Source organism: Anser anser, assembly GCF_964211835.1.
Source record: "Anser anser genome assembly, chromosome: 1".
NCBI classification, from domain to species: Eukaryota; Metazoa; Chordata; class Aves; order Anseriformes; family Anatidae; genus Anser; species Anser anser.
In genome coordinates, this window is record NC_139720.1 from 95,814,149 (window position 1) to 95,832,083 (window position 17,935).

General features: G+C 51.0%; 2 protein-coding genes and 1 long non-coding RNA gene across 10 annotated transcripts in view; 1 reads left to right on the forward strand and 2 right to left on the reverse strand.

The window, feature by feature from the left end:
- Positions 1–948: 948 nt before the first annotated feature.
- LOC310892551 lies at positions 949–3,396 on the reverse strand. Its single transcript, XR_014578211.1, has 2 exons — positions 3,339–3,396; positions 949–3,064 (listed from the first exon to the last, which is right to left on the reverse strand). It is a non-coding gene; the product is annotated as an uncharacterized lncRNA (long non-coding RNA).
- A 23-nt stretch (positions 3,397–3,419) lies between these two features.
- ATP1B1 (ATPase Na+/K+ transporting subunit beta 1) lies at positions 3,420–17,854 on the forward strand. The gene is made up of 6 exons (XM_083820441.1): positions 3,420–3,762; positions 5,942–6,070; positions 12,751–12,906; positions 13,677–13,861; positions 15,701–15,781; positions 16,444–17,854. Exons 1-6 carry the CDS (start codon positions 3,663–3,665, stop codon positions 16,708–16,710), a joined length of 918 nt encoding a protein of 305 aa, XP_083676567.1. The 5' UTR covers positions 3,420–3,662; the 3' UTR covers positions 16,711–17,854.
- NME7 (NME/NM23 family member 7) overlaps positions 17,668–17,935 on the reverse strand; it is a 96,610-nt gene continuing 96,342 nt past the window's right edge. For all 8 annotated transcript variants that reach the window (XM_083820433.1, XM_083820436.1, XM_083820429.1 and 5 more), the window contains one exon: positions 17,668–17,931. In XM_083820433.1, coding sequence (XP_083676559.1) covers positions 17,899–17,931 — 33 coding nt within the window. In that variant the 3' untranslated portion in view covers positions 17,668–17,898. The remainder of the gene's footprint in view (positions 17,932–17,935) is intronic.

The following is a 17,935-nucleotide window of genomic DNA, read 5'->3' on the forward strand; positions in this document are numbered from 1 at the left end:
GTGGGACTGGGAAGCTGTGACGGGACCATATGCTGGCATTCCCCTTGCGGGGACACTGAGGGTTGCTCCTGTCCCCTTCAAGGCCCCTGGCAGCTCCCAGAGGGGTGTAAAATGCCTGTGTGCCACGCAGCCTCTTACTTTTCGTCTGCGACAGAGGACAGGCCTTGTGCTGCAGGGCTGCAGCAGCTCTAGCCACCAGTTTTGTTCCTCGCCCCCTCTCACCTGTTGTGTGTGATGCAGGCTTGGTGCCAAGCTCTTGAGCAGCTGCCCTTTTCCAGCTCCCGGGCATGCCAGCCCGAGGAGGCCCAGCCCCGTTTGTTTGCAGCGGCAGCCCACGAATAGCAACTACTTAAGGCCATTTTGCACACTTCTGTCATCTTATAATTAGCACTCGGTCCCGCAGCCGGTGAGAGTCCCTCCCCACAGCATGCCTCTCCCCTTCCTCCACTGCATGTCACAGCATAGTCCGCAGCTGCCTTCAGAGATGTTTCTAGATCACACATTACCCAAATTTTCTGCTGGTCACCATCAGCTGCACAGTCTCATTTCCCAAGTCACCAAGGTGGATAAATCATGGCTTGGCTTTGCTCTACATTGTGCTCTTCTCTCTTGCTGCTGCATCAAAAGTAATTGTCTGCTCTCCTCCTGCACTGCAGTGAGACACCTCTGCCTGCCTGAGGTGCTTTCTTTGGGTCTGCTGTAAAGCAGGAGACCCAAAGGAAGCTGGGATCTCGTCATTAGATGGCTGTGCCCAAACCCACTGGAGAAAACCAGAGAGCTCCTCATGCACCAGCTCCTAAGGGCGGTGAGATAACCCCCTAACAAAGTCCATTCGCATGTTGTTCTTTCCTTGGTGCCGGTGCACAGCTTTCCCCAGCCCTGTCCTTCCTCCTGCAGTTAATCTGAACACGGATATCTTTGCACATTTTGTTCTTGGCAGTTTCGAAAGTTGCCTTAGGCTCTTATCACCTTAAAAAATCAGATCATATAGTGGTGGCCTTAGAGACGGCCTGATTGATATCTGAGCAGCCGAACAAATGGTGAATTTGAATAAAATATGGCACCCCATTGCCTATTAGTTCTGCTGATTCTGAGAGGACAATTTGCCAACATTAAGCAAAGTGCATGTCCCGAGCATCCATGGGACTGCGGATGCGTAAAAGGGTTTGCAGAAGTGCTCTGCAAACCTCGTGAAGTGCCTTTTGCCCATTCCAGATCCTGCATGCCCCAGCCTGCGCAGTTACGGGGATTTGGTACCACTGGCACTGCCAACCCAACTTATCTGTGTATTTGTACAGTAATAGAGACATTTGCGGGAAGAGGAGAGAGTTTCCTGGTGATCCTTAAACAAACAGCGATGAAGCCAGGAGCTCCTGCAGCTTGGCTTCCACAGGCACCACCAGCTCCCATAGCGAGAGTGAGAACACGCTCAGAGGAAGATCGTGTTTCTGGGTAGCCATTTAGTCTGTAATCGTGATACGACTGCTCAGGTTTTTCAGATCATTCATTCTAGTTGCTTTCTCCAAACTCACTTTCTGTGGCCTTAGGAAATAACACTGTGGGAGAGCGTGCAGTCCCATTCTCTTCTCTGATTTGGACATCGCCATGAACCTGCTCAAATATCTGATGCCAGTTTCATTTTGGGTGACCCCATTGCCTGCACAGAGGGCAGGCTGCGTCAACTGCTGCTGTTCCACCTGCCCTGAATCAGCTTGTGAGGGGTTTTACTCAGCAGACTGGATGAGACGGGTCCTGACTTGAGGGTAAAGCCAGACACAGCATCCATGAGGTAGGCTAAAGCGCGGGCTTTGTGTTTGGGTGACCACACCGCGCACCTGCACACGATTCCCAACGTGCTGTTTTCGTAGGGTAGGGGGTCGAGGCAAAAACAGCACCCAGGGCATCAGAAGGAAAGCAGGTTTGGCTCCCAAGTGACCAGGCAGGCCTGGTGGCCCAGTGGCTGAGACACAGCCTCATTGTCTACAGCAGCAATGGTGCTGGGTGTTAAAAGTGAGCGCTTGTTCCTCCTGCGGTGCTCATCTATTTATTGGCCTGATTGTAATCACAGCCTTCTTAACTTGTAACTGATACATCCTCCCTACACCGCAGATGATGTTCACTCGGGTATCAGATACTGCTGTCTGTGTTTGCTCTCATTATCGCCCACCATCAGCAGGTCTCTTTAAAGACCAGCTCTGACCAGACACCATGGAGAAGAGAGACGCCATTTGTCCTCAGCCGTTTGATCAGCCATTTTCCATTGCACAAATGCCATTGAGGGCCGATTCCCCAAACCCAGGATGGAAATCCCTGGGGCACACCTGGCTGGCTCCCTCTGATCACACGTAATGTACCGCAGAGCGTTCAGCAAACATTGCCCCCAGATGCACTGACTCCTGTGTGACACTCCTCTTCCTAACCCCACGAGGCTTTGAGGAGTCCGGCGGCGTGCCTAGGCCTGGGGAGGCGGTGCTCAGCTTTGCAGGGTGCAAACACCTCGAGGTACCCTGCCCAGGCAGACCAAGGCCCAAAAAAATCAGGCCTGTGCAGGCTGCTTCAGGGGCTGGCTGTGGGCGGTGGCCGTGGGGTGCCTGGAGATGGGCGCCACATTGGGGCTGTTCCCCTGGGGACAGCGGGGTGGCTGGCGTGCGTTTGTCTAGCCTCCCAAAACAACAAAACAGTCTGGAGTTAAGGCTGGCAGAGCAAGCCTGTAGCTTAAAGGCAGGAAAATACCCGGAGCGCCGTATTGTGACCAGGAGGAAGTTCAGTATTAAATAAATCCCAGTAGGGTACGGCAGCGTGCAGCCGAGGTTCACGTGTGACTCGGTCCTGTCGTGACACTGTGGGACTGGGGCACGTCGGTGAACTTCCATCACGAATGCGGGTCCCAGGGCCCCACCAGAGCCCCTTTCCCCTTCCCGGGGTCCCCCCGCAGGCTGCCGCCCAGCGCTGGGGGGCCGGGGCAGCACCGGGACCCCCACAAGGTGCCGCAGCCCCCCCCCATCGGGCCGCCGGCGGCGTGCGCGCACCTCCCTGAAGGTCACCTTGCGAGGGCGGCTGCGCCCTGAAAAAAAAAAAAAAATTTAAAAAATAAATTAAGAAAAAAAAAACCAACAACAACATCCCGGCAGGTGCCGCGCGGCGCCGCTTTCGCGTTCAGCGCTCGGCAGGCGCCGTACACGTGAGCCCGGCGGGGCGCGGCGGGGCCGGGCGGGACGGGGACGGGGAGGAAGAAGAGGAGGAGGAGGAGGAGGAGGAGGAGGAGGGGGGGGGGGGGGGAGGAAGGCGCAGGGCTGCCCCCGCCGCCGCCCCGCGCGCGCACGCCCGCGGCCGCACACCTGCGCGCGCACACGTGCCCGCGCGGCGCCCGCCCCGTCCGCTGCCCGCCCCCCGCCGCCTCCCAGTGGCTGCGGCGCCCAGCGGGCGGGGCCCGCGCCCTATATGAAGGGGTGCGGCGGGCGGCGAGCGCGGCTGCTCCGTGCCCGGTGGGCTCCGCTGCTTCCCCCCTCAGCTCCGCGCCTCCGCCACACACCGGAGCCCCCCCTCCCCCCCTCTGGAGCGCCCCCTTCCCCCCCTAAAAGCCCCCTCCCCGAAGCCCGTCCCGGTGCCGCGGAGCCCGTCCGAGCCCTCAGCGCCCCCCCGCCGCCCCCCGCTCGCTCGCCATGGCCCGCGGGAAGGCCAAGGACGGCGACGGCAACTGGAAGAAGTTCATCTGGAACTCGGAGAAGAAGGAGCTGCTGGGCCGCACCGGGGGCAGCTGGTGTGAGTGCGGGGACGGGCGGCGGGGGGGCTCCGCAGCGCGCACCGCCGCGCCTCACCCCCCTGCGGCCGGGCACCGGCACCGGAGGGGGGGCGGGGGGAAAGGGGGGTGTCCCCGGGGCCCCCCGAGCCCCCTCCCCGGGCCGCGGCTGCCGGGCAGGTGGGGCCGGGCCCGGGATGGAGCCCGCGGCGGGGCCGACCTTGGGAGGGCGCCTCGTCCTTGGCGCTGCCTCCCCGGCTCCCTCCGCACCGCGGGTGCCGCTCCCCCGCCGCCCCTTCCCCCCGCTCCGCGGCGATCCGAGGTGGCTGTGCCTCGCCGAGAGAGCTCCTGGGTCCTGCGGTGCCTCCCCGGCAGGGAGGCGGCCGTGCGGGCGGCGATGCTCGCGCACCCCGCTATCGGTTGGGGCGCCCTGCAGGCAGCCCTCGGCGCCCGGGGGGCGCTCGGCGTTGTCTGCGCGCACCCGGACGGCCTTCCAGCTGCTGCCAGCCGCGGCCGGGCTGCCACCCCGCGATGCTGAGCCCGGCTCCTGGTGTAACGGATCCGCTGGAGGCGACAGCCTTGGCCCTGGTGGACCGCAGCGGGCTCCTGCCGTACCCGTACGTGAGCTGAATCGGGTTGCGGGCGCGCACCGGTAGGTGTCTGCTGCTCCCGAGGCACCGGGCGGCTGCGCAGCGCTTCCAACGCGGAGCCAGACCGAGTCCTCCTTCCCATGCCCATCCGTCTAGGACCGATGTCAACCTGCAGGCTGGCGATCCGATTTCTCCGTTATAAGCCTACCTGTTGCGGGAAGCTCTGTTGCGCAACCCCGTTGTGCTCGGTTGCGTGTGTTTTTTCTGAAACCGTGACCTTTAAGGTGTCTTTGGTGTTAAGAGCATCCTGGTTGGGAAACTGATTAAATAAGCTACCTCCCAGCGCTGGCCTTTTGATGTTACAAAAACTCAAAAGGCGTTACGCTGCAGACAACAGCATTGGTGTTTGGTTTGTTACAACAGCACCTCCTATGACCGTGCTCTGGAAAAAATTTCCAAATGTTTCTGACGTCACGACCATTTGCTTTACGCTGCTTGGATACCAAAGAGTGCTTTTAACTCCTGGAGCACCACGATATCGCACCAAGCTCTGCTCACCAGCCATGGCTGCCTCCCCGGTCTCCAGTGGACGAGAGGATGGAGTGTCTTTCTGAGTGTGTTCCTCAGCCTCTGTGTCTCTGGCTGTCCCTCCTGATCCTCTTTCCTTTGTAACTGGAAAATGAAACCCACCAGAAATGGCTGCTTTAATGAGGAGGCTTCTCCACTGATGGAGCTTTTTTATGATGGGGCTCAGGAGAGGAGGAATACCTTCACCTACTGCTTCCTCCCTGGCCCTTGTATCTGTTCACCTTGAGTCCTCCATATAAACCTCCTCCTCCAGGTCTGCAATTAGGCTAGGACGCTGGGATCGAGCAGGCTCTTTCAAGTGTTCCTCGCTGCAGTGCTTGTTCCTGCAGCCTGATTAGCCTGTAGTTGCTTGGCATGGGCTGGCTTATCCTTCCCGTAGGCGGCCTGGTGATGCCTAGTACGGCGTGTTACTGTGCAGTTAATCAGTTGAGATAATCCCTGTAAACTGGTAACCGATACCCGGAGTCTGAGCTGTGCTGCATCTCAGGCTCTTCCCCCCCCCCACCGGGATAATTCTAGGCATCTCCTTTCAGACCCAAACTAAATTTAGTCTTTTGTTACATAATTCAGTTTTTAATTGGTATGAGCGGTGCTGGCGTGCCTTTGTAGATGCACAAGGTTGGTAAATGCGGAGTGCTGTGACACACTGAAGTACTTTCCTACATTTGAGATTGAGTATTGGTGCTGATTTGGGCCTAAATTCTGCTCCTGTTGTCTCTGGTGGAGGTCAGAGTCTGAATTATTAGGGAGGTCACACATTACCAATGCTTGTAAACCTGAATCTAGCAGCTCATGCAGGCTCTGTGGAAATAGCTCTGAAGCCCAGAGTGGTGTGGAACGTATAGCACTGCGTATAGCATGCCGACTTGTGTTGGGCTTGTGCTTCACTGAAAGCCTGTCACCTTGTGGTAGCCTTGGTCAGCCAACGGATCCATTAAAATATGGAAGAACACACTAATTCTCACGCTTCATGATCCCAAATAATTGGGACTTGATTAATCTTTTCATTTGTTTTCTCTTGCAGTTAAGATCCTCCTCTTCTATGTCATCTTCTACGGTTGCCTGGCGGGTATATTCATTGGGACCATCCAAGTGATGTTGCTCACCGTCAGTGAATTTGAACCCAAATACCAGGATCGAGTGGCGCCTCCAGGTAACTAACTGGGAGGCCCGTGTTGGCCCGGGTGCAAGCTGTTCTGGGGAGGCGGTTTGGTTACTCACCTCCAGGAGGAGGATGAAATAAGCGTCTCGTTGCTGCAACACATATTTGTAGGGGGTGGGTATGTTCTAAGCCTTCTGTGTTAACAGCACTGGGAATTGAAGGCAACCAGCTAGAATTAAAGGTTGCATCACATGAAGTGTTCCTCCTGTCTGAGAGGAACTTGAACCCGAATCGATGCTCTCCCCTTTCCTTACTCCGAAGTGATGGAGTGAGGCTCAGGCTTCACTTGGGAATGAGCTGTGTGACAAAACTGGGTTCAGTTTTTCTTCATAGCCACTGTGTTCCTATGGGAAAATGAGGGGACAAAGGTAAAATGCTGGCTTCATCTGTGAAACTGGGGTGCACAAGGAGGAAGGGGGCACTACCAATTGTGGATGTGCTTGCTGAATTGTGATGGTTAATGCTGGGCTCTGCTGTGTGAGCTGGAGGAGGTAACAGCATCTACAAATGGGTATTTGCCCTGATGTTGAGTGGGGAGGGTTAGAGGTGGCTCTCGCAGCTCCTGATGCACGACCTTTCTCTGTTAGACAAAACAGAAGCCCCTGCTTGAGGTGAAAGCCCACCTTGGGTTGCTGCAGACAGTGACCAGCCACTGCCGCAGGTCAGGCTCTGCTGCGCTGCCTGATTGCTGCCGCAGCCAGCGGCCGCTCGGAGTGTGGCAGGGAGCTGCGCAACTGCTGCTTTCCCACATTACAAATGACCTTGAGGCTGCTTGGCACTGGCTATGGTAATGATCTGTCTCCAGTTGCTCTGTAAAACAGTTCAGAAGCTTTTAATAACGGTGGTATTTAAGTGACAATTGTGAGGCTGACGGCTTGTAGCTACAGAAGCTGGCTCTAGTGTCACGCAGTGTGTTACAGCCCCACTGTCTGCAGTGCTGCTATGCTGCAACTGTTCCCTGCTCTAACAACACGGGGAGCGTTGCCTTCGCCAGATGGTGCTAATATCTCCGCAAAGAATCATCTTTTTCAGATAACTGCTTTTCCACCAGCATTTTTTAAACAAAACAGACTGAAATTGCTGTCTTAGTATATGGCATTTAAGGTACCAGCCCGGCTGGGGTAAGTGCTGTCTGGAGCGCTGTATCCACCTCTGCATCAGGCTTGCAGGATACTTGCAGGAAAAGACTAAACTGGCACTGGTGCTGACCAGAGCTGTTAGCTGCATTTGAAAGACTAACGTGGATAATGGTGGAAGTTATTTTTATTAAATGTTTTTCCTCGGCTGAAGCCCAGTGGTCTTACCAGACATGAAATAATTAGCAAAGAAACTGGATCTTGGGTCACATCCAGACAGACATGCTGTTTAGCCTGATGTCACATAATTACTCATTCTAGGTAACTTAGAATTGCAAACCCGTATTACCCAAAGCTAATTTCAAAGCAACTTCGTAGTAAAATCTCTGTGCAAGATTTCAGCCTGCAGAGGGCTTTATTCATCTCTTAATTAAATACTGCACCACTTTTCTGAGCTTTGTCCTTTCTTAACAAAAAAAAAAATTCAAGATGCTGTTGTAGTGGGTGCTATAGAAAGCAAAACGGAGGAAGGCTGAAAAGGCTTTGGGGGATCTTCTGAGTCTGAAATGGGCTTTCAGGACTTAAATCAACCAGAATAAAAATCTAACTCCTGAATGAATGACAGTAGGCAGCCTGCTCGAAAAGGGTTTCAAACCCACTGGAATGGCACATGATAATGGCACATGAATACCATTTAAAGGGGACGTTTACCTGCTAACAGCACAGAGCCCTTTGCAGGGCATCATCTGACTTACTACAGATGTGGATGAGCCAGGGTGAGGTGTGGTGGAGCTTGGCTGTCACTGTCAAGTTTGTTTCTCGCCCTGCAGCACGGCACCGGTTAGACCACAGTGTGCCAGAATAAACTTTTAACTCGGGCTTTCATAGAGATTGAGGCTGTGGTGAGTTGCTGCACTGATGCCTGCGGGAGGTCAGCAATCCCCGTGTTCCCATACTGCGTGGGGTCTCCTGCACTGCAGGCAGAACTGCATTTCTGATGATTAGCACACTTGCTCATGTACATAGTGAGCATCGAACTTTCCATGAACTGGGAGCACTGCAGACTGTGAACTACTTAAAATAAAATGTTGTGCAATTCTAGTTCCTGGTTCTTGTGGGGAGAGTTGCAAGCGAAGTGTATTGGCAGCTTGAAAACTAAAAGGCAAGTCCCTTTAGTTTCCACCTTTCCTAACCATTTTGGGCTCACATGAACCTCTCCTTCAAGGTTTGCAGGAAAAATGCTGTAGGGGCTGCTGCAATATCATTCCTGTTCTGCAATACACAAATTTACTAACAGTGGCAGAAGCTACAGGATGTTTCATTGAGTTATTGATAGGGGCATAGCACTGAAAGCCATAAAGTGCTATTTTTAATTATCATTAACATGCTAATTGGTTCCTGCACCACTTGGCTGTACATTTCCAGGATAACTTCCCTCCTGGGGGAAGGGGCAGCACAGTTCGCCTTGTCCAGCCTTTGCCATGGGGACAGCCCCGGCTCGTGGTAGATTTCCACCTGCGCTGTGCCTCGGGCTCTGCTTTAACCACAGCACTTACCCTGCTAAGAGCGGTGGGTGGGGGAATTGCCTTTTAAACACAGAGTGCCAAGTGTTTTCCTGAATCCATTTTATTTTCCACCCCAATCTAAATTGGGCTGTGTATCCTGCCATCTTGTGGTGTTTGTCCTGCGAAACACGGTCCACCTGCCCTACAGCTGGTGTAGGGGTGGGAGCTCACAGCTGCCTGAGGCTTGTCAGGAGATCTCATGTCCCTGCTGGTTTAAACACCACCTTGCCACGATGTGCTTGGGCAGTGCGTAACGGGGAAGGCTGCTCTGGTGTGTATTCCCCAGCTGGCTCATTTAGCTCCGATAGTAGCTGGGAGGTGGAAATGAGAGCGATGGGAAAGCCCCAAGGAGCAAGTGCCACCTCCTGTCGAGTCACGCTTTTCTGCTGCCTCTTGTTGCAGCGCCAAAGTATGAAAAATATCTGAATCTCAAGCTCCAGAGACACTACCTGCCTCCCAGCTGAGCAGACAGTGCATTTGTAGAAAACTTGCACCTGCTTTTTGTGCTTCTGGGATGAGGCAGACGGTGATTAGAAGCTCGGAAGGACATCAATTAGCGTGGAGGCTCTTAAAGTCCATCCTGACTAAGTGAGGGCGGTGGGGGTGCGTTAGGTAGGAATGGTGTAGTGGTTACTAAATTGGTCATCTGTGTCACCCAAGTAGCGTTCAGACACGCTGTGAACCAAGGGAACGTGGTGCTGGGAAGTGAGCATAGCATGATGAAGCAACTGTCATCACCACAGACTTGCACAACCGTTCCTAATAACGAGCTTGACCTACCACTTCTGGTTTCTTCCCCTTCACCCTCCAGACACATTTTTCTGAAATCTTGCTCTTGCAGCTTAGAGCGATAAAGCTTGTGTAAGGACTGAGTTTTAAATGGAATAAATGTGATTTTAGTCTGCAGCAGTATTATGGAAGTAGAGTGGTAGCTGGAAAAAAAATCAATGGCCTCACACTTGCTTCATTTTAGATGTCCTGATACAGTCACGGAGTTAGCCAACAAAAAGTGGTGTCTTGTTATTAAGTCAAGGCATCGTTCGTCACTTAGTGGACGGTGTCAGTCAAGTGAAAACGGTAATCTTATTTCCTAGCAATGCGCTCTAAAAGGCAATTGCGGAAATAGTATTTCAAAATCAAAAGTAGCTCTGTCACTATTTTCCTAGCAATAAGTGACTTGATTCTACCATGTTGTGAGCAGCAGCATCACTACACGTGACTCTGGTGCTTCTCTGGTAATGACATGAGACGAGCTGCGGCAAACAGAACTTAACTCCAAAATGAGGGAGCGTTGTTTGGGCTCCTGGCTATGAGAACACTTCAGACTTCACTTCTTTCCCCCTAGAGCTTGCTCATGAATGGCTTCCTCGTGTGCACAAGTCCCTAAGAGGCTTAATCATCCCTGTACTTCATTAGTGCTGCATATTTCCTTACGTGCCTATTGGCCCCTGGTGGGTAGCACTGGCATGGCTCAACTTGGTAAACTTTTTTTGCGTACTTGCTTCAATTCTCCCAGTGGGGGTGAGAGGAGGTTTCAGAAAGGCTGCAGAAGTGTTGCAGAGAGGAAGGGTTCACTGGCAGCGCTGCTGATAGCAGCACTGAAGCTTTTATTTTGGATATGAACATACAGGTGGCACAGAAGGGACAGCAAGGAAGGAAATAAATGATAGGTCTGTGCGTAGGGCTCTGAGTGCAGCCAGTCGCGGGCATTTGGGTATGGAAGTTGTGGTGAAAACCAGTGATGGATTTTTCGTCAGGATAAAACACCTTTTGTCTTCACATAGATTGTTGGCCTGTTTGTCTCATGAGTGGGAAGGTTGATCTCCACTTCTTTCTCACCCTGAAGGAAGAAGGCACCTGCTGTACCGAAGCGCAGCCTGCTCTGGTTCAGCCAAGTGCCCTTAAATGCCCCGGGTGAGGCCGAGGGCGGCGGGGCTGTGGCCGTGGCTCGGTCCAGCCCCCGGCCAGGAAGGGTCTCCTCGCGCACTGGCCGCTGGCGTGGCTGCACAGAGGCACTGCGTGGGCTTCGGTGCTGCCCTGCACGTCACCCAGATGTGGACCTGTCCCAAAGGACAGATCCTTTGGGCTGGGCGGAAGAGTGGCTTTGAGCTGGCTGTGTCAGTGGCCAGGCTGTCCTCGCCAGCAGTGGGGACAAGCTGCCGGCGGCCTCCGCAGGTGCTGCACGGCTTGTGCTGCCCTTCCCTTCACCTCTGCTACGCCTGTGTGGGTGCCTTTACGTATGCACTGCCTTGGATAAGATAAAAAGCAGGGGTGGGGACTTGCTACTAGTGGTCCTCAGCAAAGCCGGTAGTTCAGCTGCCTGGCCAAAGCTTATTAAAGCCTGACCGAGGTTTCTTGAATGTTATATTTACACACTCAGACGATAACTGTAACTTGAACTCTGGAAGAGGCAGACCCAGATAGCCACTTGAAGTGACTCTGAGCCTGCTGCTTCCTAGCAGGCTGGTAATGCAAGGAGAGGTAGGCAGGATAGACTGAACCCAGTTTATACATTTATAACCATTTGTGAAGCAAGAAAGCAAATAATTAATTGAAAGGGGTTGAAAACTCGACTGAGTTTGTAGGGTGAGACCCAATTCTGCTGGTGGAGCACTGAGCTGCTTCTAAACTTGTAACACTCAACCTGCTCTGTTTGTACCAACGGGAGATTGGAGAGGGCAACGCTGCTTCCTGGAATAAAACTCGAAACCGCAAGCTGCTCGCTGGACGTCTCGCTATCTTTGGCTACTAGGAGCTGCATTTAGGGGAACAAAGCTAATCTTTGTCCTGGGTTACAAATTCCACCTCAGTGGGTAGGGGAGTGGTGAGCTGGCCCGAGGAGGGACTAAGCAGAAGCACTCAAGTGGCTTTGGAAAAAGTGCAGGAGTCACAAGCTCTTGTGGGCTGGGGCCAGCCAGCTAAGCTGCCCGAGTTTTGTGCTGGAGGAACTTGTTGGCAGCAGACCTGCTGTCAAAGCAAATGCTGCTCCCCTGCTCCTTTTTTTGTTCTTGCTAAAGTGGAGATGACAAACTGAACACAAGTCGAGACCTCAATAATTACAGTGGCAGCCACAAAGGCAGCGTGAACTCCAGTTCCCATTACTTTAAACTTAAGTGTTAGCCATGCATCAATGCATTCAATTAAAATGTGACCTAAACTTCATGCAAGAGCAGCTATTTCCAAGTCCCATAATGACAAGCAAAGGGCTTGGCATTTTTCATCATCCGCAGCCATTACTTGTATCTAGTCCCTTCTGCCCATGCATTCTTTTTCTACTCATCCTCCTGAAGTCAAAATTGGAGCTAGTTACTCAGCCCAGAATGTAGGACAGTCTTTTGAACGTCTCTCCTGTGTGGAGGTGTTTCTTGCTCAGTGCTGTGTTTCTGATTATAGAGCTCAGGATGCTATTTCTACAGTCAGAAGTGATGTTTAGGGAGTGAAAAGACGAGTCAAAATGATCAGGCTGATGAATTTATTGAGAAAATGTCTCCTGCCCTGCATCCAGCGAGGGAGACAGCACAAGGGAAACGTGGAGAGGCCGTACCTAACTTAGGGAGCCCCTCTTGTCTGCTATTGTAGGGGTTCATGAATGGGCATTTCTGATGCACCCTAAACGTGTAGCGTTGCACCCTGTTAGGGACACACGTGTCGGAGTAGCCTTCCAGGGGAGCTGGTTGTGTGATGTTCTCACAGACAGTTTCCCTTCCGCCCTCGGGGAGGAGGCAGAAGTGGGCAGGGGGCCTGCGGCTGGCTGTTTTTCTGGAGAAAAACCTTGACTTGTAGCCTCCCTTCTGCCTCTGTGATTTTTATCTGCTTAGTGATGCAAACATCGTGACGAATATTCCAGACTGTTGTTGGAAAGAGGAGATAAGAGCCCTTCAGAACCTCCCCTCTAGTGAGCTTGTTTTGTGCAAGTCCTGAGGTCTGAAAAATACAGATTAGTAAGAATGCTTTATGTTCTCAGTGTGTGTAGCATTGCCCAGAGGCTGTGCGGCTCCTAACATTCTCTTTCTGATCTTGCTTTCCTTAGGACTGACCCAAGTCCCCCAGGTACAAAAGACAGAAATTTCCTTTACTGCCTCCGATTCTAAAAGTTACGAGCCGTATGTGAAGAATCTTGAGAAGTTCTTAAAGGACTACAGCGCTGATCAACAAACTGAAAACATAGTATTTCAGGACTGCGGGGGTAAGTCTGGATTGTTTCTTACAGTCCTCTGACCAGTGCCTCTGTGTCAGGCCCATCAAAAAACGAGGGTTAGTAGTAGTTGCGTTGTTACCAGAGCCACACTGGTAAACTTTAACTGGTAGACTTTGGTTTCAGTCGTATCCCTGCTCATTAAACAGTTTAGACAGACCACATTTGGACAGGGATGTACCTAAGAAGCTTACTGCAAAGGGTATGTGGCCAGGGACTTCCAGATTTCACTTGGCTGAAGTTGCAGCTGACTCTCAAAAGCACCTGGCACTGACCTTATATCCTCCCTGAGAGCCACAGGGGGATTTTGCAGATGACTTTGCTGAAGCCGGTGTCAGTCCTCCTGATGCAATGCTGCAAAATATCAGGAGGATGTTAATCTTTAATATGTTATATGTAATAATGGGAAATTAGACTAGCGCCTCATGTAAGACGTGCATGTGAAATCTGAGGGGAACCCGCTTGTAAAAGCTGACAAAAAAATCTCCGCGCCAGTGAATTGCAAATGTGTTTGCTCTCTTGTAGCCTGTAGGCAGCCTCAGTTAGAAAACAAAGCCCCCACAAAGTTGCTGGTCTGCGATCAGCCTGTGTGTGGGGGAGTGGCTGGGTGCAGGTCTGCGCTGTCAGCCTTTAGAAGGTGGCGTCACCTGCCTGGGCAAGTGGGAAATCCCGACTACACGGTGAAGCACAAATATAGCTGTTCCTGACGAGCAGAAGGTTGTGTTGCATACGTTTGTTTTTCCATTCCTCCACCATGGCAGAGATGCCTACGGATTACAAAGACAGAGGACCATACAGCGATGCCCAAGGCCAGAAGAAGGTCTGCAAATTCAAACGTGAATGGCTGGAAAACTGTTCTGGAATACAGGATCCCACCTTTGGGTATAAGGATGGCAAACCATGCATCCTTGTCAAGCTCAACAGAATTATCGGCTTCAAACCTAAGGCAAGTATCTCTTCCCGTAGTAACAGGAGCTACTGATAAGGACAGGGAGTTGGCTGCAGGTTTGCCGTGGCTCTGGAGCAGTTATTGAATTTGTGCCTGCTTTTCTGTCTCTGGAGGGAGATAAGTATTAAACCCGTTCTGCAGCGGAGAGACTGTGAGACCGTTTGAATGACTGGCTTTAAAACTACGTTTCTTTAAAAAACAAACTGCACACTGCAAGCTCGTGGCGAGTAGCAGTGAGCTCTGACAGCACAAGCTCCTGGTTAACCGTCTGGTGACTTGCGGAGCCTGCTAACTGAACTGCTCTGACAGGGTGTTCTCTTCAACTGGTAAAACCCATTTTAACGGTGTGCTTCTGCATGACAGTCCCAGACCTACCGTGTCTGTAGTAAGATCAGTAAATTGTGTCATGCCTCCATCTTCTCCGTTCTTTCCTCAGGCAGTGCAGAGTTGCCTGGCCTGCTAAAACCACTTAATTAAATGGAGTAGTGCTATATTAGGCATTAGACTGATGCATAAAGCATAAACTACATCTGAGAGTTTGGCAAAGCTCTTACTGCAAGAAAGGTGAGGAGATCTTTAGGTTATTTAATGCAGCTTCAGAAATGCTGTTTTATGTCTGCTGTCACCCTCTGGTCAATGCTGGGCTGAACATCGGGTTTGCACAACGCTGAAGGAAGTTAATCTGCACAGGAACCGCTTTTACTTGTAGGTTTTTCCCCAGCACGTTTAAATGCTAAAACATTCTGTAAGAACTCAGCAGCAGAGTACAGGTTATTGAATGAGGCACTGTGCAAAACACGCCTCTCCATCTTCTGGATGGAAAGCAGTGCAAATGGTACAGCAACCAGCCGTCATCACCACTCATTAGTGTCGTTGAGAGCAGGGGGAAAGGTACCGGCTGGCCAGCTAACGTGTTTTGAGGAATGTTGTTCTACAAAGAGGACTGCCCTGTGCTAAAATTCAGTTGAATTTTGAATCATCTGATCCTGGGTGGCAACAGCGGGTGCGTTTTAGCAGGAACATGCTGTGCTTGGTATGCGGCAGTTGTAGGATGGCATGAAAAGCACGTGTTTGATGATTGGGGAAGAGAAGGGTTTGGTGCCTTCCTCCATTTCTTGCCACAGAGCTCCAGGCTGCGTCAGAGAGCAGGGTCTGGTCAAGGTATGACTTCAAACGCTTCATTTAGAAATGACGCACATATCCAAGGCGGTCCTCGTCTCCCCCATTCCACGCTTCATCAGAGACCCTACAGCTTTTGTGTTGGGAGGGTGCTTGTGAGGCAGATCTGAGCTCCGCACAGATGTGAAGCCAAATTCCTCTTAGTAACTGAGTCCAACGTCGGAGTTGACGCTCCCAGCTTTCCCTGAGATACTTTGAGCCTTTGTCCTTCCATGCAGGTGATGTCAAAGTTCAGGAACGTCAGGGCGTGCCTGCCTCTATTGTTCTTTGCTGCTCGTTTCCAGTCCTAACTGCACTCACCTGGCACAGAGGCATCAAACCTTCCAGCAGAGCGTCTCATTCTGCCACTGCGTGACATTTGCACAAACAAACCCTGCTGGCAGCTGGAGCTCTACCACGAGACACTTTCCTCAGTGAAATGAAAAATACCCTGAAGTGCTTGCTTTGGTGGCCAGAGCAGCTTTATGTGGGTTAACTTCCACTGGGTGTAGTTGTGTTACGCTGCTTCTCCGTCCCAAGAACGGACACCAGTTGCTGGTGCCTCTGAACTTGAGGTGGAAAGGATCCCCGTTAGCTGTTACGTTTGGTACCACTGAGATTTGCTGCTGCAAAGAGGCATTCAGTGTGTAACGTTGCCTTGGTTTGGGTTTCTTCTAGGCTCCAGTAAATGACAGCCTTCCTGCAGAGGTCATGGCAAAATACAGCCCATATCTCATCCCCGTCCACTGTGCTGCCAAGGTAAGTGAGATGCAACAAAGGCGAGTCAGGATACTGCAGGCAAGGACTCCCCGAGTCCTTGTGCAGCTGTAGCTTCCTCACTCTGCCTTCCTGCAGGCAGTTGGGGTGGTTTCCACTTGGGAGCTCTTCCCTTAGGACTTCGTCAAAATGCTATTGGTGAGGAAGGAACAACAGCAGTGTCCTCACAGGGAGGGGTAACAGCAGGGCCAAGGAGTAAAAGGGATCCTCAAAATAGCTTCCCAGTGATACACTGGAGTTCTTAGCAAGGATGGTTGACAAATGGCTCTGGTGGAGATGCTTTGCCTTGAATATTAAAGCTGCTGAGAAACAGCAGAGGCTTTTTGTTTGGTTAGTTTTTTAACCACAGACAGTGCACTGGTATGACAAGAAGCTGTGGTGTCTTCTGAACGTACAAAGAAGTGGCTGAGTTTTTAAATAAAAAGCTGTTTTCCTGGATGATACATGCTTGGAGGCACTTCTTTTTGCAGCTGCTGGTAGGACAGCTCATACCTGTCCTTTCCGCCATCCTCATGCTGTCAAGCTGAGGATCAGTGATGACCAAAGAGAGCGTGCAGCACTGCTGAAAAGCAGATAGTGGGAAAACAGCTGCAAAATGCGGTGTTGAGGTAACAAGCATCTTTTCTTCTTTCCCCATCTCTCAGAGAGAAGAAGATGCAGACAAAATAGGCACAGTGGAGTACTACGGCATGGGAGGCTACTCTGGCTTTGCCCTGCAGTACTACCCGTACTACGGCAAGCTCCTGCAGCCGCGGTACCTGCAGCCACTGGTGGCAGTGCAGTTCACCAACCTGACCTACGACGTGGAAGTGCGCGTGGAATGCAGGGCCTACGGGCAGAACATCCAGTACAGCGACAAAGACCGCTTCCAGGGACGCTTTGATATTAAATTTGACATAAGAAGCAGCTGATTGTAAGCACAACTCTCTTTCCCCCCTCTCCTCCTCCTAGCCATTTAAAAAGGTTTAAAAAAAAAGAACAAAAAAGAAAACCTACTAGTCTTGAACAAACTGTCATACGTATGGGACCTACACGTAATCTATATGCTTTACACTAGCTTTCTGCATTTACTAGGTTAGAATGTAAACAAAGTGTAGCAATAGCGACAAATATTTATTCTACTGTAAATGACAAAAGAAAACAAAATTGAGCCTTGGGACATGCCCATTTTTACTGTAAATTATGATTCCATAACTGACTTGTAGTAAGCAGTGTTTCTGGCCCCTAAGTATTGCTGCCTTGTGTATTTTATTTAGTGTACAGTACTATAGGTGCATACTCTGGTTATTTTTCAAGCCATGTATTGTATCTGTTTTCTACTTCTCGTGAGCAAAGACTTTTGCTGTCCAAGGTGTAAATACTCAATGGGACTAGAACTGGCATGATACTTCTAATTATTTTGTTCCTTTTAAAAGAAAGGCCCACCTGTGAGACTATATTTAACAGCACTCCATAAGGCTTCTGACTTTTCTGTGGTGTTAGGGTATTTTATTTGGAGGGGTGGCAGGGGAAACTAACTTAAGTGAAGTTAAAGAGAATAGATGATTGTGTACTGTGCTTGTAGCGAATGCTGTCTCTCTCTCTCTCTCTCTCTTTCTCTCCCCACCTTCTTCCTCATCCTCCAGTATGTTGTGTGAGAGACCTGGGTCAGACTATCACTCCCCTCAGTGATAGGCATAACTCTTTGCTTTGTATATTTTCTTTTTTTTTTTTCTTTTCCTGCTGGAGGCATCGCACACTGTGGTGCTAATGTCTTTATTGAATGTTTTAACCATTTTCATGGTGGACGAATTTTATATTTATGCAGTTGTACAATTTTATTTTTTCTGCAAGAAAGTGTAATGTATGAAATAAACCAAAGTCACATGTTTGAAAATAAATCTTTATTTTAAACTTTATAAAAGCAATGCAGTACCCCATAGAATGGTGTTAAATGTTGTCTAAAGTGCAAAACTCTATGTTCTAACATGTAATAATAGCCAGGAGTACAGTGCTCTTGTTGATCTTGTATTTCAGTCAGGTTGAAACATTGGACAAATAAATGAATGAACACACTGCTTGGTGTCCACGTCTTTTGCTTTGGGTGGGGGTAGAGGCTCTCAGTTGTCCAGAATTTTGAAGAAGTACTGCACCTAG

Excerpts from the sequence above, each read along its gene's own strand:
- ATP1B1 (XM_083820441.1), top strand. The coding sequence starts at position 3,663 with ATGGCCCGCGGGAAGGCCAAGGACGGCGACGGCAACTGGAAGAAGTTC. Across the intron at positions 6,071-12,750 it reads GGATCGAGTGGCGCCTCCAG|GACTGACCCAAGTCCCCCAG; the intron begins GTAACTAACTGG and ends TGCTTTCCTTAG. Across the intron at positions 15,782-16,443 it reads CCGTCCACTGTGCTGCCAAG|AGAGAAGAAGATGCAGACAA; the intron begins GTAAGTGAGATG and ends CCCATCTCTCAG.